Consider the following 21,444-nt stretch of genomic DNA (forward strand, 5'->3'; position numbering starts at 1 on the left):
GAAAAATGTTTGCAGAATTCGGCAGAGGGAGAAACGCGGCGCGCTCTCTCGGCAATACAGAGGAGCTGCCTTGCTTTTAACTGCACATCTGTGGATTTGACAGCTCCTTTTATAAAAGTGCTTTGTCCAAGCAACAGAGTAATTGCTTTGTTTTAAACTCTCCCAGCAAGCCCCACCCTTTGCTCACGTGGGTTGAGTGGATGTGTTTGTTTTCCTTAAAACCAAATGGAGATTAAATTTAATCAGTCACTCCGATGTTTTTTTTTTTTTTACCCTGCCCGATAACGAAACATCGCTAGGCAATTCCGAAGGAAAAAGCAAACATTTCTTTACAGTTGGCAAACAAACTCTCAAATGGCTGCTTCAGATCTGAGCCAAGGAGAGTGAGGTTAAATGATGCAGTTTGCTCAAAACAACTAGCCATTTTAGGAGCAGCTATGGTGTTCCAAAGTTTATTCACTGGAGGACGTATCTTGAGTAAAGCCAAACATAGAAACAGCCTGGTTTTTTTTCCTGGATTTTTAAGGCTGACCTAGAAGCCGAAGATAAAAGCCAAGAAAAGTTAAGAATTAATCGTAAGCAGTTTCAAACTTTATTGGTGCCCAGCTCTCCTGCCTTATAGAATAAACACAACTCATTTCTCATTGGGGGTGTGTGTGTGCTGTGTCTATCACGGCCTTGCCTGCCCTGCAGCAGACGGCAAAGGATCATAGGTGTTGGAGTCCAGGCCCCCTTGGAGGAAGGCAAGCAAGCGGGAAATGGATGCTGTGGTGTGATTGTCAAAGTCTGCTTGGCGGCCTCCAAAGTCATCCTACTCCCCATCTTTGTCGTCCATGACGGGGAGGCTGTCGTAGGATGGGAAATCCAGGTGGGGCGGAAGAGGGATCCTGACTTCGTGGGGTCTGGGGGAAGAGACGCTCTGAAACCAGGAAAGGAAGCCGGATCGAGCCAGGCTGCCCGGACAATCTTCCGACCCGCAACCGTGGCAGTCCTCCAAGGAGCAGGGCTTCTCTTGCCAAAACTCCGAGGTCTTCAGGTCAAGCGAGACGTTGGCACCCCAGACTACGAAGTGCCGTATGCGGGCTTGCTTGTGAAGCTCGCACATACACACCCAGGGCTGCCAGTTGTTCCAGTGGATGTTGGGGTCCCCTGCAAGCAGTGAGAGAAAATATTGTGGAGTCTAGCAACTGCCAGTCAGTGAGAAATGGGGGGAATTTTTCCAAAACAAAATGGCAGACCCAGGGCCATCTTGTTTTGAGGAGCCAGCAAGATCTCAGGGGAGAGAGAGGGAGGGAGAGAGAGAGAGAGACTTTTGGCTTCATGCAAGGAAAGCAGCAGAAGTCTTTCTTTTTTCTCCCCCAAATTCCACCAGAAATGAGTCTTTGCCGGCGCAGCCTCTTGGAGCAGGAGGCCTTGCAGGGTCCCTAGACTCATTTCTGGCGGAGTTTGGGGGAGAGAAAGAAAGACTTTTGCTGCTTGCCTTGCATGCAGCCAAAAGCAGAAGAAGAAAGAACCAGCCTGGTGGCCATGTGAGGCACATGGGGCCTGGGGGGCAAATTTCCCCTCCTCCGCCCTTCCCCTCACTACCTCCTGTTGTTCGCAATGCAAGCAATGCAAGCCTTGTGTTCCCACACAGCCTGGATTAATTGCTTTGGGGGTGCCATTTTTCTGCGGACCACCAAAATTTTCTCACGGTGACCACTGATCTACTTTAAAGGGCAGTTGTGAGAGTAAAACAGGTGAAGCTTATTTTGTACATGAAAAGGGAGGGGAACGGCCGCCTGAAGCAGCATTAGCGATAAACAGGATGTGCCTTTAAAGCAAAATGCAAATATTTATTTAAAGTAAAGGCATTTGAGAACATCAGGCATCCAAGGAATGAGCCTTGGGCACATTAAGCAGAGGTTAAATATAATTTTCTACCTCGATGAGCACAGGGCTTGTTTTCATTACAAGCTGTTTCAAGATGTATGCATCTTGATCAACCATCAAACATGGATTAATTCAGGGAGAATTAATTAAGTACTTGCAAATGCAGCTTATCCGAGGAAACCAGCGTTCCACTGAATGGTGCTTTGAGAAGGTGGAGGTCTGTTGTTCTTTCATTTAATTGAATTCTTGAATTGAATTCTTTATTGTCATTGTATACAGTATGTATTTACTTGCAGCCCGTACATTTTCCCCTCTTTCATTTTTTTTTCCGTATCAAGAACGGTTGTAGGAATTGGCTCGGTCTAGTTTAATGCAGGGAAAAAGGACTAGGGGTGACATTATAATATAGTCCAACATTTGAGGGGCTGCCACGAAGAAGTTGGGCGGGGGGTCAACCTATTCTCCAAAGGCAGAACAAGAAGCAACGGATGGCGGAATGTGCTGAAATGAGTAGATTGACATTTGAAATTAGAGAACAAGAAGATAAACAATTCTATGAAGTTTCGGGCCTTTTCTATCAATGGCTAGATAATAAAATATAATAATAGAACATTTAGAAACTTAGGATATAATGAATATATACTTCTTCTTTTTTTCTTTGATACTATCTTTATAAAAATTTTATTAAGATAGACTTGGTATGACTTTATGATTCGTTGTAAAATAAATTAAGTAAATTATAGTTATCTCGTTAAAGTATGAATTAACAAAATTATAGTCAAATGATTGTTTAGTAATGATATCAGGCTATATAATTGTTGATTGATAATATGAGCTATTATGTAATATAACTACAATGGAGACTATGAAATGGATGCACAAAAAAGTGGTAAACCAACCGATACACTATCTGTAAATTTATGAGGGAGGATGATGCTTTTATGTTTCATGTTTTATGTGTTTTTCTTCATTGTTAAAGTCAATAAAACTTTTTTTCAAAAAAAAAAAAAAAAAGAAGCAATGGATGGAAACCAAACAGCTTCGAACTAAGGAGAAAGCCTTCAAAAATTGTGAGTGCTCCACCATTCTTTTAAAGAAGAGACTGGACAGTCATTTGTCTGAAATGGATTTAGGGTCTCCTGCTAGTCCAGCAAGGGGGTGGACTAGAAGACCTTCAAGGTCCCTGTTATTCATGGGAAATCAGCCTTACGGCGTTCTAGCAGGCACTGGGACCCAACAGAAGTAAAAGCTCGCCTAGAAAAGGGTTGCCAATGGCCAAAAGCACCACCACGTTCTCCCTCTTCTGGAAAATGAGTTGCGAAACTTCCAAAAGGCAGAAATAATAATTAGAACGGAAGCCGTAAACACTTTGGTCCTTTACCAACAGCCAGTGGGAGGCTGGCAGCGCTGACGTATCGGAGACACCATAACAATGAAGTGAACAAAACCAGCATCTTCGTTTCATCTCAGCCAAAGACGTCCGATTCTGGACCACAGAGGAAAGGATGCTGCGTAAGCGTCACCGTGGCAACAAGGAAGCAGCCAATCCACAACTGCAAACAGTCAGAGCATCTTTGGAACACTCTGCCCTGGTTGGATGTCAAAACCTGTTTATCTGCGTTTTTCTGGGTTTCGGAAAAAGGTGGGCGCGGAGTCTACAAATCAGTTAACTCTTGAGTCCAAAAAAAAAAAAAAAGGTTAAATATTAAATATTTAATATTTAATAAATCAGTTTTCTCCCTGATTTTTTAAAATACACTTTATGATCCAGTTGTCTGCAGTGGAAGATGTTTGCCGCTTCTCAGCTTTCAAAATAATATTTATTCTTTTTTTAAAAGAGGTATTTTAAAAAAAACATCTTAATTTTCTAAAAAAGGCATACAGCACATGTCAACCTTCCTCCCCCCATAGAACAGGTGTATGGGTTTTTAAATTGTTAAGTGTTCCCCTCCCACACACAAAGGTGTTTGTGGGTGGGTGTTTTCATAAGCCATATGGACTAAAAGACAAAAAAATAAAAACAGTGGTAAAATGCTACCGGTTCAGCCTGGTTCAACCGAACTGCTAACAAAAATTGCTACCTGTTTGGCTGAACCGGTAGTAAAAAATTGATGGTCAGCTGAGGAGACAGAAGATAAAAGCTCAGGATCGACCCTCTCATATGCCCCCGTGCTTCTCTCTCCTTTACCCTCTCAGCTGATCTTCGGAGCTTTTTTGTACTGCTCAGCTGGTCCTTGGAACGCTGCACACACACACGCACAACCAGTAGGGAAACTGGTAGAATCCCACTGCTGAATAAAAGGTAGATTTAAAAAAAGAAAAGGATAAATGAGTCGCCCTGCTCTTCTTGAACTAAACAATTTACAAAACCTACCAGCGACCTGATCACACAAAATGAGTCCTATGGCTCTGCTGTCCCGTGCCCCCCCGTTCCCAGCAAACAGAGGCCGGCACCGTCAGTACAAACTGGATGGGGGTTTAATGGAAAATGGCTTTGTGGCGTGGCGGCTTTCGGTGAGTCTGCTTCCAAGGGGCGCTGCTGAGTTCGAATTCCACCGCCCGAGATCGGTCAAGCAGTTTGTCTGTCCTTGTCCCTCCTGCCACCCTAGAGCCGGAATTCTGAAAAGCAGATTTAAAGATCCCACGTTTTAAAAGGAGAAATAGTGTTCAGCTGGTTCTGGGGAATGGGTAGTGGAAGTTTTGAGTCGTTCAGAGAACCGGCCGATCCCACCTCCGACTGGCCCCGCTAACCCCATATCTCTTCTCCGCCTTCCATCGAGTCCCAGCTGATCGGCCGGGTCTCCTTTGGTTGCCCTGCCCAGGAGAACGGAGCTGGAAAGCAGGTTAGAGGGGTGGGGAGGGAAGGGGGATTTGGCAGTATATCCTTCCCCTGCCATGCGCACCAAGCAACACCACGCCCACCAAGCTACGCCACAGAACCAGTAGTAATTTTTTTTGAATCCCACCACTGTATTTGATTTGAAACCAATTGTAGTCCTAGCTGGTTGTGAAATGAATTAAAAAATGAGTTCATTTAACAGACCACAAAACAGGCCCAGACAAAGGCTGGATTTAAGCTCTGTTTTAATGCCATAACCCCCAATTTGCCTGCCACAAAGGGATCATCAAAACCAGCACAATAGCCGTTTGGCTGATATAGCTGTTCGCTTAGTGGCTGCCTGAAATTATGACAGCACTGAGAAAAGTGACTTATGACCATTTCCCACACTTATGACTGTTGCAGCCTCCCCGTGATCACATGATTAAAATTCAGGCGTTTGGCAACTGGCTCATAATTTATGACTGTTGTAGCTTCCTGGGATCCTATCAGCTCCCCTTTTGCGACCTCCTGGCCAGACAGATTCCCTTAACAACCGCGTTACTACTTCAACAACTGCAGCGATCCACTTAACAACTGTGGCAAGAAAGGCCGTAAAATGGGGCAAACAGTCTCGCTTAGCCACAGAACATTTTGGGCTCAGCTGTAGTTGCAAGTCGAGGATTACATAGTGTTTGAAAACGGGTGGGAGTCAAATGTTTTAACAACCGGTTCTGTGGACGTGGCTAGGTGGGTGTGGCCATGTGACTGGGTGGGCGTGTCTTCTATTTCTTCTTCTTCTTCCTCTTCTTCCTTCTTCTGCTTCTTCTTCTTCTCCTCCTCCTCCTCCTCCTTCTTCCTCCTTCTCCTCTTCCTCCTTCTTCTTCTTCTTCCTCTTCTTCTTCTTCTTCCTTCTTTTTCTTTTTCTCCTCCTCCTCCTCCTCCTCCTCCTCCTTCCTTCTTCTTCCTTCTCCTCCTCTCCTTACAGTACACCCCCCATAATGTTTTTTGCCTCCTGGGCCTCACAGTTTGGTCCCAGGTGGCTTCCCTGGGGCCCAGGAAGGCAAAAAAGGAAGCACAGGCGGGGCGTGCAAACCCCTCCCACGTGCCCCTTTTTGCTTCCTAGGGATAAAAAAAGAAATACTTATGGTATTTCTGGTTGGGGGAGAACGCAGCCAGCAATGTCAGGCACGCGCACGATGTCGCCCATGTGCGATAAGGACTGACTGGGAGGGCTGGAATCCCACCCCTGTTTGAGAACCAAAGTGTTTATGGTTCCCAACAGTCGGTTCCGCTTCATTACCTGATGTTTCAACTGAGAATCCAGGGAGGAATGTAGATCCAGGCTGCTGACGACAGGGGTGGAAACCTGGACCGGGTTCTCCCAACCGGCAAGGCAGTGCTGTGGGAACAAGGACGGAAAGGCTCGGAGATTTTTTTTAGCTCCCGTTTCGATACTCAGACCCCTAGAGACCAGCAGCCACTGGCAGTTTTCTCTCTCTTATATATCCCGCCACTTTTTAAAATGCTGACAGACCTGATGTCCCTCACTATTAACTTATGGCAGAATTCCCCGGGTTTTTTTAAGCCACGTACTTAGGCAGGCTGTATTTACAAGCCCTGTAATATTTACAAGCATTCGAATTCCACTGAAGGGGGGGGAAAAATAGCGCTTTGAAACTTCCAAAGTTACTGTGTCCTTTTCCAGGATTGTATGGCAATCTTCAGCTTTTAAAAGCAAATCCAAAGTACAAAGCAGCCCTAGTGTTTACTTAAGTCAAAAATATTTTCCTCCATTAATTTACTTTCGAAACGGAAGCAGCATCTTAATACATACCGAGAATTTAGATACTGTTTTTGTTTTTTGTGCAAGCCATCTGCCTTCCAGGTAAACACTGTTTTTATGTCTGTGTCTCTATCCATCTATCCATCCATATATATCCATCTTTCTCTCTCTCAATAATCTATCTATCTATCATCTCTTATACATCCATCCATCTATCATCTATCTATCTATCTATCTATCTATCTATCTATCTATCTATCTATCTATCTATCTATCTTTATCTATCTACCTACCTATCATCTATCTATCTATCTATCTATCTATCTATCTATCTATCTATCTATCTATCTATCTATCTATCTCTATCCTACATTTACCTGTCATTTATCATGCCTTTATTATTTATCATCTAAATCATGGATTGTATGTATGTATGTATGTCTGCATCTATCTCTCTCTCTCTCTCTCTCTCTCTCTCTCTCTATCCTGTCGGTCTGTCTGTCTATCTATCATCTATCTTATCTAAATCCAACATCTACATCTATAATTTATCTATAATTTCTTTCTCTTTCTCTCCCTCCCTCTCCCCGTTTACCTGAAAAAAAGACCCAGCCAGAAAAAAAGGCTTAGCATTATTTTTCAGGATGTTCATAATGTAAGCGCTACCCCCCAAAATAAGCCCTGGTTAAGACTGTCAGCCAGATGGACACTTTTACTACTGCATTTCTCCGAAAATAAGACCTAACTGGAAAATAAGCCCTAATGCATCTTTTGGAGCAAAAAACAATATAAGACCCAGTCTTATTTTAAGGGAAACACAGTATCTATCTACCTACTACCTATCATCCATCCATCCATCAGTATTTAATGCCATCCTGAATTCTAGCATTCCAAGAGATGCCGGAATGTGTCAATTTTCTCCTTCCCCAAGCACAATTTTGTCTTTCTGTTCCACCTCACACTTCCTCCCTCGAAACCCAGACACTCACCGAGGGCAGGGACAAATTGTCCTCCATTTCGTAACTTTTCCGTCGGTGGATTTTGTGCTTATATGTGGGGAGGAAGGTATCTCTTGGGAAGCTGACTCTGGAAAATAAGACCCCTACGACATCAGAACATCTACAAGGAGCAGGTAAGGCACCCCCCCCCCAAAAAAACCCCAACAACCCTGTTTATTATAAAGGGAACTGGGTAAAACCACCCATTTCTAAATGAAAGCAAAATAAAATGGAGCAAGAATATGTCACCGTAAGGAATTGTTAAGAAGAAAGCCAAAATCAACCAATTGCAGAAAAGTTAGCTTACTACATTGGTTTGTGTCATGCCCCTATTGGAGACTGAGTCCGAGGGGGAGAAGGAAGAGCCGTCAGGGAGTGGAAGTGGGGCTCTGGAGGTGGTGGAGGAGGCTGGGGAAGGGCAGAGGCCGGCTGGGCAGTTAGAGGAAGAACCAGGCCCATCCCCTCTCCGTCCTAGGGCACGCAGGGAGGAGAGGATAAGCGAGAGACATGAATGGCGTGGTCTATGGGGGAGGAAAGGGCCTTGATCCCCTTCATGGGCTGCAGCTGTGAGAACTGGTTAAAAGGACGGACATGCGTATGGGCCAGTGCTGGAAAAAAAGTGTGAAAATATTCCTAGTCTGTCCGTTCTTACTGAGTTTGGTGTCCTTCCCAGTGTGTGTTCCGATATCTGTGGATGTCTTCAAGCCCTAATCTTGCCTGGTTCCCTTAATTGCTTCAGTGTGGTTTGTGTTGTTTTTATTCTTTATAATTTATAGGCATTTTTAGTTTAACCGGCATTTTCTCCTTCTTGTAACTGCTTGTGGGGGAGTTTTTTGTCTCTAGTCAAGGATATTTGGAGCTTTGAAGCAAAGTGAAGGAACTAGATAACCTACAAAAGAGGTGGGCAACTATGGCCCCTTTATGACTTGTGGACTTCAACTCCCAAAATTCCTGAGCTAGCATGGCTTGCTCAGGAATTCTGGGAGTTGAAGTCCATAATTCATAAAAGGGCCATAGTTGCCTGACCTACAAGGTCCCTTCCAATTCTGTTAATCTGAATCTATCTAAGATGATCAAAGGCCTGGAGGCTAAAACATAGGATGAACGGTTGCAGGAACTGGGCCTGGCTCGTCTAGGGAAGAGAAGGACCAGGGGAGACACCAGAGCAGCCTTCCAATATTTGAGGGGATGCCACAGAGGGGGGTCAGACAAGGAATAATGGGTGAAACTGATGAAGGAGAGATTCAATCTGGAAATAAGGAGAAACTTTCTGACAGTGAGAACAACCAACCAATGGAACAGAAGTTGCCTTCAGAAGTTATGGGAGCTTCATCACTTGAGACCTTCAAGAAGAGACTGGACTGCCCTCTGTCAGAAATGGTGTAGGGTCTCCCGCTTGGGCGGAGGGTTGGACTAGATGGCCTACAAGGTCCCTTACAACTCTATTAATCTAATTTTCAATCTTCCTAGGGAGCTTGCAATAAGGCAGATTTGCTTACCAATGCAAAACATGTGAAATGCCACCCCCCAAAAATGTGAAATAGGGTGTGACTTGCTTCCCAGCTGCCATCACTCGGCGCTGAAAAAGTCCCAGTTCTAAATTGTGGTTTTTGGGGAACACGCCCTAAAATCGGGAGTGAAACTGATCTACCCCCAAAGAGGGATAATAAAACAGGAGCGCAAACTCACCTAACGAAAGCGGGTTCCACCAGTGTCTCTGGAGGTTTCTCAGCACGAGGGGTCTTGCAAATGGGGCAGGCCGATTCTGGATCCGTTGGCACGGTGAAAAGGCGTTTATTCAACCGATAGCAGAAGACGCCTGTGGGGGTAACCAGAAGGTAAAATTACAACAGGGCCTTTTCTATAGAAAACTGGTGCTAAGTTTCTAGCCCTCATGGCTGCAAAGCGAGGCCCAGAAATGAATGGCGTGAAACTCTCCATGGGGTGTGGGGCCCCTTCATTATGCTTCTAAACCGGGGTGTGTGTGTGTATGTGAGGGGGCTCCCAACTTGGCAACTCTTAAAAGACTGGTGGACTTCAACTCCCAACATTCCTCAGCCAGCCATGGAATTTGCTAGCTGAGGAATTCTGGGTGGTGAAGTCCACAAGTCTTTCTTTAAAAAAAAATATTTTTTTTTATTAGATTATAGAATAAAATACAAAAATATGGAAGCAAACCATAGGGCACAAGGGGGAGAAAAAGGAAGGAAAAGCGAGGAGAGGAGGAAGAAGAGAAAGGGAAAAAGTTTTAACTTCCGACTCTGTTGCAGTAGAATAAAGCTTTAACAACAAACCTCTACTTTTTACTTCTCCAAAATAGTATAAACTAGCCATTTCTCTAACAACGAATCAATCTAAATGTGTAGCCCTCAATGGAACTGAATCTACACGGGGGGAAGTACGCAGTGGGGTACCTAAGCCTCTGTTTTAGGCCTATCAATAATTCATCAATTATTTGGATGAGGGGATAGATGGGGAATTCATCAAACTAGCAGGCAACACCAAGCTGGCAGGAATAGCCAACACCCCAAAAGCTAAAGGCTTAAGATACCGAAGGATCTTGACAGACTTGAACGTTGGGTGATATCTAACAAAATTCAAGGGTGAAAAAAGTAAGATTCTACATTTAGGCAAGAAAACCCAAAATGCCACAGGTACAGCCTAGGTGGTCCCTCGCTCAATAGTAGTAACGGTGAGAGAGACCTTGGAGTCCTGGTGGACAACCACTTAAATCTGAGCCAGCCGTGTGCAGCAGCTGCCAACAAAGCCAACACGGTTCTAGGCTGCATCAACAGAGGGAGAGAATCAAGATCACGTGAAGTGTTCTTAATAATATAACTTTATAAGGTAAGGCCACCCTTGGAAGACTGCATTCAGTTTTGGTCGCCAGGATGTAAAAAAGAGGTTGAGAGTCTAGAAAGAGTGCAGAGAAGAGCAACAAAGAGGATTAGGAGGCTAAAACATAGGAAGAATGGTTGGGTATGTCTAGTGTTTAATGAAAAGAAGGACCAGGGGAGACAGGATAGCAGTCTTCCAAAGTCTCAGGGGCTGCCCCAAAGAAGAGGGAGTCAAGCTATTCCACAAAGCACCTGAGAAGGCAGGACAAGAAGCAATAAATGGGTGGAAACTAACCAGGGAGAGAAGCAACCTAGGACTAAGGAGAAATTTCCTGACTGTTAGAAGAATTAATCAGTGGAACAGCTTGACTCCAGAAGTTGTGAATGCTCCAACATTGGAAGTTTTAAAAAAGATGTTGGATAACCCTTTGTCTGAAGTGGTTTTGGGTTTCCTGCCTAAGCAGGGGGTTGGACTAGATGACCTCCAAGGTCCCTTCCACCTCTGTTATTCTGTCCTATTCTAATCATTAAAATGCCAAATCAAAGATTTGTTTTTTTCCGCCTCAAGCACAAAGTCCAGAAGCGTTCTCCACTTAGTCACAAAAAGACCTTAAAGTGGCCAGATGTGGAGATCTCCTGGTCTAGGCCTTGCCAGGGACTGTTATTCCCACGCCCAAAATTTCTGCAGAATTTCCAGTCCCCAAACGCCCTGGCCCAAGAAGCTTCGGGACCTACATTGGTGGGAAGCCGCGTCTGTTTCCATCTCCTGATCCCCGGCCAAAGAATTCACGTCTTCCAACCTGTAAAGAAGGGGAAAGCCCGAATTTACAACCTGACAAAGGAATTGTGCGGTGTCATTCAACTAACCGAGGCAGGGGAGCATTGTGCATTACGGCGGGTTGGGCTAGATGACCTCTCACATCTCTTTCCATTGTTTGGTTTGGAAGCCGAGTTAGCCCTGCCAGACTATGATGAAACAAGGGTCGTTTTGGTGGGATCATACAGCAAAGGCAGATTTAAAATAAAAAAACGTGGAGAATTCTGGGAGTTGAAGTCCTCCAGTCTTAAAGTTGCCAAGTTTGGAGGCCTCCAGTTTAATTTCTCATGCAAAATTAGCGGCTGGCAGGTTTTAATTCCCCGATTGAAGCATTTGGGGTGTGAACCTCAAAAATGGCACCTCTCGGGTTTGACCAGATCTCAAGCCAAGCTCCCACGGCCGCCTCATTTTCCCAACTTCCCCGCACCGCCCCCAAGCCTGGTCGTACTCGAAGCCGTGGTTGTGGATACAAGCTTCCTTGTTCACCTGACGGAAGTTTTGCAGCTCGGCAAAATATTCCTCGGGTTTTTCCGACAGGGAGGTGTCCGTCTCCAGAAGCCCTACAGAAAGAAGGAAAGTCCCAAGATAGCAGGTGAAACCCACCACCAGAGCAAAATGGCAGGATCAGAAGTCCATTTTCAAGCCCTTCAGAATACACAGGTAGACTATTCCTGTGTAGGGAGGATCTATCCCTCCTTTTTCTTGGCCAATGTAAATGAAGGTTGTCAGATCTTATTAGAAATTTGGTCCTCTCCAGTGTTATGCCCCTATAGGAGTCTGTATCCGAGGAGTATTACGAACAGCTGACAGCGAGTAGGAGTGAGGCTCCGTTGGCTGTGGAGGAAACTGGGGAAGGGTAAAGTCTGTCTGGACAGAGCAGGGAAGAGGTAGAACAAGGGAGAGGGAGTTCAGAGGAAGACCCACCCCTTCTTCATCCTAAGGCACGCAGGGAGGAAAGGAGGAGGGAGCAACATGGGTTGCATGGCTTACGGGGGAGGAAAGGGCCCTGATTCCCTTCATTAGCCACACCTGGGAAAGAGAGTTTAAAAGAGATGCAAGCTGAGTGCAGCAGCTGCTGGGAGCAAACGTGAGTTTATCTTGTGTTGACTTTGCTTACCTGTGTTCCCGGCGTCTTCCAAACCGTGTTGAGTTATTGCCATGCCTTCAAGTCTGGAATTCCTTCTCCTGCCCTGCCTGCCTAATTACCTCATTTTGCCTTGATTGGACTTATAGAGTTTTTGTTGACCATGTTTTGGACTTGATTTGTCGTAGTCAAAGGCTGTTTCCTGGAAGAGTTTTTCTCCAGCCCAGAAGGTAACCAGGACATTGGGGGCAAAGTTGGAGCTAATAAAGGGACTCCTACGGATTATCTGACTGGTTTGCCTTTGTGCCAGGCCCCTTTGGGTCATCACATCCTGGCTAGGACAGGAGAGGACAAAAGGCCCAGCATGATGGGGAGCTAGTGTAAAACACCTCTGGAAGAGAGGCGCAGCTGCCCTCTGGAACGCTCCGAAGAATCAAAATGCAGCGCGTTTTCTTTTTTACTTTAAAAAAGAGAGCTACACCGATATAAGGGCGGCTCCTAAGGGGAGTTCAATGGATCTGCAACAGCTCTCCACCACTCCAGTGTGCAGATACGCTGCATCTGAGTATGGAGGCTCTGTGCAGACGACGTGGGAAGCAGCCCACAACGTCTTCCCACCTGCGATCCAGTCGTAGCCCAGGAAAGGCTGCGCGGACATGCTGTCCTCTGAGATCAAATGGTCCTCCGTGTCGGAGACGAACGTCACATGCCCGGCTTCCTTCTGGAAAAACAGAAACGTTGCCTCCTTGGTGCCAGTGACCGAGTCATGCCCCTGAAATGCCCAGCCTTATCTATCACCTCTTGCCTGAAAACTAGCGGAGCTTCACCTCCACCTCCTTCAAAAAAAAGAAGAAGCTAAGATTCTAGTACTTGCTCAAACAAAATAGTCTCCCCGTCTTAAATCAGTATCACTACCCTGCTGGCTTTCCAAGCCATTCATACTTCATCACAAAATCTCCAGAACTGTAAAGCCTCCAAAGTTGAAATTTTGCACGTATGTTCCTCTTGGCTTCTAGGTGCTCACTAAGGAAGGATTTTTCCAAATGACCATCAGAGCCATTAATATTTCCTATATTTGTATTATTAAGCCGCTCTGAGGCTGAGGAGTTCTACTTCCCCTCCCCACCTGAAAAGAATCCAAATGCAAAACACAAGCAGAGGACTTTCCGTTTCAGAGCAGCAAGCAGCTTTAGTACAGAACAGTTGAGCTAAGCCACGCCCAGGCTCCTTGCTGTCTCCTTCTTGCTCACACAGCAAATGCTGTTTCACTTTCCAAACAGCCCTCAACTCTCTCACACACTGACAGGACGCTAGCCAGATGAATACCGATGGATGCTGGTAGGCAGAGGCAGAATTCTTTCCCCCTTATCTTCCTCCCCCCAAACTAAGCCCAACCACATAGTTTCATAGCGAAGCCACGCGTATCCAGCTAGTATTTCAAACCTGCCAACTTTTTCGGCACCCACCTTCTTCCTTGCCCGACCATGTTTGCACCCCGGGGTAAGCAAAATGGACTTGGGGGTCTGCAGCATCCGAGCCGACGTCCCCTGCCTCCTCTCTTCTTCCGCTGGGCTTTGGCTCAGCGCCTCTCGGGGCCCCGTTCTCCCCTTCGCCTCAGGGCAAGCGGCAGGGGGGGCCTTTTGGGGGGCGTCCACTTTAGCTGCTTCCCCGTTTCCACTTCCAGCCTCACCCAACGGCACAAGGACCGTGTCCGGGGAAGGGGGTGGCCCCCAGCTAGGGGAGCGTCCCCCTTTCCGTCTCTCACTCAGCAGAGAGTCGAGACCCGGTTGAGAATTCCTTGTTTCTGAAACGTACAGGGTGGCCCCTTCCGCGTCCGGACAAAACGGTGGTTGCACCTGGAAGGGAAGAGAGCGATAAAAGGTTATGCTGCTGCCCTGCGGGTCACCCAGCAGAGTTAGCAAGGCGTGGCAGTCCGCTGCCCCACGGCGCATGCAATCTGGAGACACAATCAAGGCGTCAACTCGTAAAATATTTCTATGGTCTTTTTAGAGTTGCCAACAGAAAGGGAGCAATGGGGAGCTTGCAAACCAAAAGTGCATTCCACAAATGTTTTCAAAGATAGTAACTAGGTGACCGAAGTTTCTGCCGTGCAAAATTCTAACTGGAGAGCATGATTGATGACTCTGGGCTATGGATGTGTCCCGTTGGAGGATATGAATTACGATACACCTAGGGCAGAGGTGGGCAACTATGGCCCCTTTATGACTTGTGGACTTCAACTCCCAAAATTCCTGAGCTAGCATGGCTTGCTCAGGAATTCTGGGAGTTGAAGTCCATAATTCATAAAAGGGCCATAGTTGCCCACCCCTGACCTAGGGGGTATGGGGAAAACCAGGGTCAAGGGTGATGATGAGTCAGCTACACCCAGGCAGCGCTGGCATGTTTACTCCTAATAAATCTTCTTTAAGTTTTGGAAGTTCAGCTGGATACTCATGATTGAAATGGAGGGAACTGTCGGAGCCCTGACACAAGGACTGTCAATTTCAAAACGACTATGGCCAAGGCCATATTTAAGTTTGATTTGTTTCCCCCATTTTTTATTTTTATAACAATTCCAATTTCAATTGAACAGTGTGTTGTCTGGGTACAAGTCGTTTTAGGAAATAATAGTCAAAGTACTTACAGGAGCATCCATTAGTATCAATCATAATACTGATAATAGCAGTAGTTGTTTAACCAATTTAACACATCTTTCTTATATCACTGATCCTTCCATATATTTCCCTACTTCTAGCTCCTGTTTTTGTTAGCTAACCGTTGATAAAATAAGTCCTACATCAAAAAAACTTATTCAGTTTCTTTTCTTTTCTTTCATTGTAAGTGTTAACTTGTCCATTTCTGCACATTCTAATATTTTTTTAAATCACATTTTCATCTGTTGGGAACTCTTCACTTTTCTCTTGTTGTGCAAATACAATTCTAGCTGCAATCAACACATGTAAAATCAAATATACATTCCCTTTATTGTACTTGTCTGGTAAAATGCCCAACGGTTGCCACTAGTTAGAAGTTAGAGGAAGCTTCAATATTTTATAAGGTATGGGAACAATGGTATAGCTGGATAGATCGGAGACAGATTAAGGATAGGTAATTATTAAATATAGAATATAGATAGGATAAGAATATAATTAGGCACAAATTAATATCTGTAAATATTGCACGAATGATTGTTATATGATAAGCACCACAAATAGCTGTTATTAAGTGATATATTTTTTATGTTTTTAATGTAATAAAAATGCAATAAAGTTTATTTTTAAAAAAAGAAGTTAGACTGGAAGGCAATGCTTGAGGTCCACTAGATAAAACACCCACCAGACACAGCTTGGGAACCAAGGTCATGACAATGAACATTTGCTGAGACCAAGGGGGAAGATCCCGCTGGACTGAGGAGAGCGGGACATTTCTGTTTTTTGTATTTCTCTGAAGCGTCGGAATTACCCAGAGTTAGCTTCAGCTTTCTAAGTGCCGATACGATGTACTCCATAAAAGGTCTTTCAACCCCGTTATTGGGGGAAAATACTGCAGGAATGCCTGTTTAGAGCTACAAGGTGCCAGGAAAGATTAAATAATAATAAATAACAATAACCCGAAAGGGCTGCCTCGCTATTTGGAAATCCTGAATTTATCAGACTTGAATACCCTGATGCTACAAAAAAACCCACCCTACTTGGAACAGCTTCTATCCTCCGACGCTACCTGAACAGTTCCTGGGTCCTTGGTTGGGACTCGAGCTGTTGAGCTACCAACCAGCCCCAAAGGCTGTGAATCTCACTAAAGATTAAATAATAATAATATGAATAATAATGTAGGAGTTGCATGCTCCAGGATGGCCAAATGAGCCACTATATGATTAAAAAAGACATTATTATTATTATTATTATTATTATTATTATTATTATTATTATTATTATTATTATTATCCAAAGCTGCTGTTTTTTTCTTTCTTTCTTTCAAGAGGCAATTGGACTTTCTGTTTAAAGAAGAAGCTCTAAAGAAGCTTCTTGGATGAGAAATGAAACACCTTTAAAGAAAATCCACCCCACTATAAAAAAGATGTTGAGACTCTAAAAACAGTACAGAGAAGAGCAACCAGGATGATGAGGGGACCGGAGGCTAAAACATAGGATGAACGGTTGCAGGAACTGGGCCTGGCTAGTCTAGGGAAGAGAACGATCAGGGGAGACAGGAGAGCAGCCTTCCAAGATTTGAGGGGATGCCATAGAGAGAGGAAGGGGGTCAAGCTATTCTCCAAGGCACCTGAAGGCCAGAGAAGGAATAATAATGGATGGAAACTGATCAGGGAGAGATTCAACCTGGAAATAAGGGAGGAATTTCCTGACAGTGAGAACCATCAACCCGTGGAACAGAAGTTGCCCTCGGAAGTTGTGGGAGCTTCATCCCTGGAGGCTTTCGAGAAGAGACTGGGCTGCCCTCTGTCAGAATGGCGTAGGGTCTCCTGGTTGGATGGGAGGTTGGACTAGATGACCTACAAGGTCCCTTCCAACTCTGTTAAGGAAAGGAAAGGAAAGGAAAGGAAAGGAAAGGAAAGGAAAGGAAAGGAAAGGAAAGGAAAGGAAAGGAAAGGAAAGGAAAGGGCAGCTTGGGGACAACTATGACCTGGATGACTGAGAATCTTCCTAGATACGTACTTATGCTATCTATATAGAACCTCCTTATTTAGAAGCAGTTTAGGACAGTGGCCCCCCAACCTTTTGGGCACCAGGGACTAGTTCCATGGATCGGAGGGGTGGTTTCACATGCTGCCTGCATCCTGCAGGTGGGGCTTCCTTTGTTTGCGCACGCCAGTTGCTGGCATGGCTCAGATGGGTGCCAGTCAACAGACTGGGGCTTGGGGACCTCTGGTCTATGTAATTTGAACCCCCCGTTTTATTTTATTTTTGTAAATGCTAGACGTAGTGAGAGCAGGGGAGTGGTGCCTAGAGGTGGAGCCCTCGCCTCACAATCTGGAAGCTGTGAGTTCGATCCTAGGTAGAGGCAGATAGTTCTCTCTCTCAGCATGAGGAGAATACATCTGCTGAACAAAACTCTGCACTGGTGACAGGAAGGGCATCCGGTCATTTGTCCTGACCCAAAACCTTGCCCCAAGGAAACAAACACCAAACAGAGGTAACAGCAAAACCTTTTAATGAATCTTTACGAGTTCCGTTCCTTCCTGGTTAAAAGGCGGTTTCAAATTAAGTGTCTCTGATAAGAACGAGCCTTGCCAAGGTGGTGCAAGGCTGCCAAGAACACTAGATAAAGTTGCCAAGAAATATTTCAAGCACAAAAAGTCTCCAAACACAAACTAAGATAGTCCGAACATCCACAAGGCTTGAATGCAAAAACTTCTTTGCTTCCTGCAAAGAACTCCGGTTTCTCAGTTGGCTTTTACCTCTTGAGGGAGGGGCCATTGCCTTACAGCCTTACTCCCGAGTCGCCCGTGCTGCTGCAGCTGCTCTTTCCTTCGAGCAGCCCTGCGCGCACGCGCACTGAGCACAGGCTCCTCGGGGGCCTCTTCCTCACTGCTGCCAGCCTCCACCATCTCCACTCCCTGATGGTCCTGGCCCCACCCCTGCATCACACGCAGGCCCCTCACCTGAGTCCTCGCTCTCCGAGACCTCAGCCATCCACACCTGTTGCCGGTGAAGCACAGCAGCTCCATTCAGTTGCCCAGACCCCACCCCGCAGGGGATTATGGGGTTGATGATATAGTGAGAGCAGGCCAATATGAAGTTTGTTAATTTGTTATTTATTATGAAATTTATTCACCACTCGTCTCATTTATTCACCAGCCATCTAATGGCTCCAGGTGGGCTCGTAGCATTAAAAACATGAAAACCATCCATTATAAGATAACAAAGGCAGATAAAATAAAATAAAATAAATAAAAAGCTAGATTCGCTTCACATCTGGGTTATTCACATTATCAACAGCAGCGATTCACTTAACAGCTGTGGCAAGAGGGGTTGTAAAACGGGGCAAAATTCACTTCCCCGAGGTCTAAACTGAAGGACAGAAATGCTGGGCTCCATATTGGTCATTAAGTCGAGGACAACCTGTAAGTTATGTACGTTTAGGTCAAAACTGGACCCTTTTGATGTGTTGATCTTGAACAAAAGTGCACAAAGTCAAGGCTGTGGTTTTCCCAGTTGCAATGTAACAGATAACAGATAATCAGAGTTGGAAGGGACCTTGTAGGTCATCTAGTCCAACCTCCCACCTGAGCAGGAGGCCCTACACCATTCCTGACAGAGGGCAGTCCAGTCTCTTCTTGAAAGTCTCAAGTGATGAAACTCCCACAAATTCCGAGGGCAACTTCTGTTCCATTGGTTGAAGAAGAAGAAGAAGAAGAAGAAGAAGAAGAAGAAGAAGAAGAAGAAGAAGAAGAAGGAGGAGGAGGAAGAAGAGGAGAAGAGGAGGAGAGAGGAGGAGGAGGAGGAGGAGGAGGAGGAGGAGGGAGGGCAGAGAAGGAGGGGGCTGGAGGGAGTCCCTGAAGCAGTCGGCGTGAGCTTAAATGGACTCCAGGGGATAATAGAGGACAGGAAGGCCTGGAGGAACGTTGTCCATGGGGTCACGATGAGTCGGACACGACTTCACAACTAACAACAACCATCTTGTACGAACTTATCCACCTACCCTGTTCCTGGAACTGAGCGTCTGCTTGCTCAGGGGCCCCCGAGGAGGAAGCCCCCGCAAAGGGAAGGCATTTCCTGAACTCTTCTTGGTTGGCTTTCAACCTTCGCAGGAGGTCCTGGTTCAAGTGGCGGAGCTGCTCAAGGTCCATCTCTGGGCTTCCACAGTCCGGCAAGGAACACGGTGCCAAGCTGGGCGGTGGCTGGAGCAGAGCAACGTCCCTTTGGAGAGCTGGAGGGGTGTAAATCATCTGAATTTGATCTTATTTGATCTTATTTTTATTTATTTATTTTTTTGAGGATTTCTGCCTGGCTCTAGAGAGGGAGAGGGGGAACTCTGCACCCGCCCAGAGGTCGTCTTTTTTTAAATCACCTTGCCCACAAGTTCAGATTATGAATCCAGGCATGGCCTGGATGGGTTTCAGATCTTGTTTTGACTACAAGTCCCATGCAAGGATTTGGGGGGGAGGGAAGGGGGAAGTCCTGGTTGATTGGATCTCTTGGATAGGTTTTATTTGGTCAGGGACTCAAGATCAGCCCCCACCCCCCACCCCAAAGTGCTCAAGGGGAGATATTAGCCCTCCCATTAACACCCCCCAAATCGAGTCTCCGGATCCACTTAGACCCCCCACACACCCCATAGAGGGGAAAACAACACCCCTCCCCTAGTTCAATGTTCTTCTAACTAAGCCAGGGGTGTCAACCTTGGCAACTTTAAGACTTGTGGACTTCAACTCCCAGAATTCCTCAGCCAGCAAAGCTGGCTGAGGAATTCTGGGAGTTGAAGTCCACAAGTCTTAAAGTTGCCAAGGTTGGACACCCTGTTCTAAGCGGAGGCGATGCACTACAATGCCCATCGGCCCCAGCCTGGGGAAGATAGGCTAGGCTGGCCTGGCTCCTAAGCCCCCACTCCTTTTGAGCCCCCCTTTCCCCCTCCCCAACAAAAGGGCGCTGTTTTACGCACTCATTCACTCCCGCCGCGGTCCGTTGCTTTGCTCATATGTTGCAAAGCCAAGCTTCCGATCGCCTCCGGATTGGCCGAGCTCCGTGTCGTCACCAGGCAACCAGCGTCGCCCCGGAAGTCGGGCCGTTTTGCTCTTAAAGGGACCTCGCCCTCTTTCGCGTTTTTTTTTTTTTTATTACGGACCTTTGCGGTCCGCAGCGACTCTTTCCCCGCCCCACACTCAGCGGCGCTGGATTACAATCCCCATCATCCGCAGCCAGGGAGACAATAAAAGCCAGGTGCAAACTAAATCAATTTAAAGCAGGGCTCTTCAAACTTGGCAAGTTTTAAGACTTTGTGGACTTTAACTCCCAGAATTCCTGAGCTACCATGACTGGAGGGGGGGGAGGAATTCTGGGAGTTGAAGTCCACAAGTCTTAAAACTTGCCAAGTTTGAAGAGCCCTGATTTAAGTGAAATGAAGGTAATGAGTTTAAATGGAATTGATTAAAACAATTTATGTGTGTGTTATATATCATCTCTCTCTCTCTCTCTCTATATATATATATATATACATATATACAAACATACATATTAATCCCCTCACGTTCTCAATAAGAAATTGAAAAGATACTGTGGTTTTTTATTTTAATAAAATAAAATAAAACCTCCATGTTCAGGAGCAGCGCAGCTTAAGTTTTTTTTTTCCCTGGGGTGGAGGTGGGCTACCTGCTGTTTTACAAGCCTAAAGAGACTCCAGACTCTGTTGAAAGTGTGCAAGTCAAGAAAAATAACGCAATCCCCACCCCATCACTAAAATGTAGAGCTGGCAAAGATGTCATTATTTGGCCACATTATTTTCACAAAACTCAGAGGGGATTACTGAGATTAAATCTCTCTCTCTCTTTCTCCACACACACACACAGAATTATATACACAGATTTTATGTGTGTGTGTGTGTATATATGTATGTATGTATGTAAGTCAGTCTTGGTGTGTTCGGGTCTTTTCCCGTGTAAGATTAAGAGTATCTTGGCGACATTTTGGCAAGGTCCCACCCGCCATCCTCAGGCTGGTGCTTTCGGTGCTTTCAGCTATACATATATACACACACACATAGATTTTATACTTATGTAAGTTTATGTAAGTTTGTAAGTTTATTTTATATTGTGTAAGTTTATATTTATGTATATGTGCGTATGTGTATGTATGTATGTGTATATATAGAGAGAGATGATATATACACACACACACACATACACGCACAGATTTTATATGTATGTGTATGTATGTGTGTGTATATATGATATATACACAGATTTTATATATATATACACACACATACACTATAGAGATGCACGCTCACACACACACACACACACATATATCGATACACACAGAGTTATATATATATATATATATATATATATATATATATATATATAATCCAGAAAAAGACATGTAAATAAAAGATTGGACGCTCTGAAATATTAACCACCCTCTGTACATGCCTAGAGGCACTGTGCCATCGCTTGCAAGCTCACTGGAGAGCAGAATGAAAGGCACAAAGTGTCTTTCCCTTCCCATCCCCAGCTGGGATCAGGCAACATACCGTCATCCAGATAAAAATTCAG

At 45.3% G+C, this 21,444-nt stretch overlaps 2 protein-coding genes across 2 annotated transcripts in view; one reads left to right on the forward strand and one right to left on the reverse strand.

The window, feature by feature from the left end:
* Positions 1–21,444, forward strand: part of LOC148124493 (G protein-coupled receptor family C group 6 member A-like) — a 393,462-nt gene that overhangs the window by 40,732 nt on the left and 331,286 nt on the right. The window lies entirely within an intron of this gene.
* On the reverse strand, positions 9–20,028 carry MIIP (migration and invasion inhibitory protein). The gene is made up of 11 exons (XM_087914835.1): positions 19,833–20,028; positions 18,898–19,100; positions 18,475–18,501; positions 13,679–14,068; positions 12,831–12,933; positions 11,577–11,688; positions 11,047–11,111; positions 9,164–9,293; positions 7,466–7,562; positions 5,994–6,092; positions 9–4,491 (listed from the first exon to the last, which is right to left on the reverse strand). Exons 1-11 carry the CDS (start codon positions 19,834–19,836, stop codon positions 4,351–4,353), a joined length of 1,371 nt encoding a protein of 456 aa, XP_087770961.1. The 5' UTR covers positions 19,837–20,028; the 3' UTR covers positions 9–4,350.

The sequence above is a fragment of the Pseudonaja textilis genome, chromosome 18, assembly GCF_049901715.1.
Source record: "Pseudonaja textilis isolate UNSWEBS1 chromosome 18, rPseTex1.2, whole genome shotgun sequence".
NCBI classification, from domain to species: domain Eukaryota; kingdom Metazoa; phylum Chordata; class Lepidosauria; order Squamata; family Elapidae; genus Pseudonaja; species Pseudonaja textilis.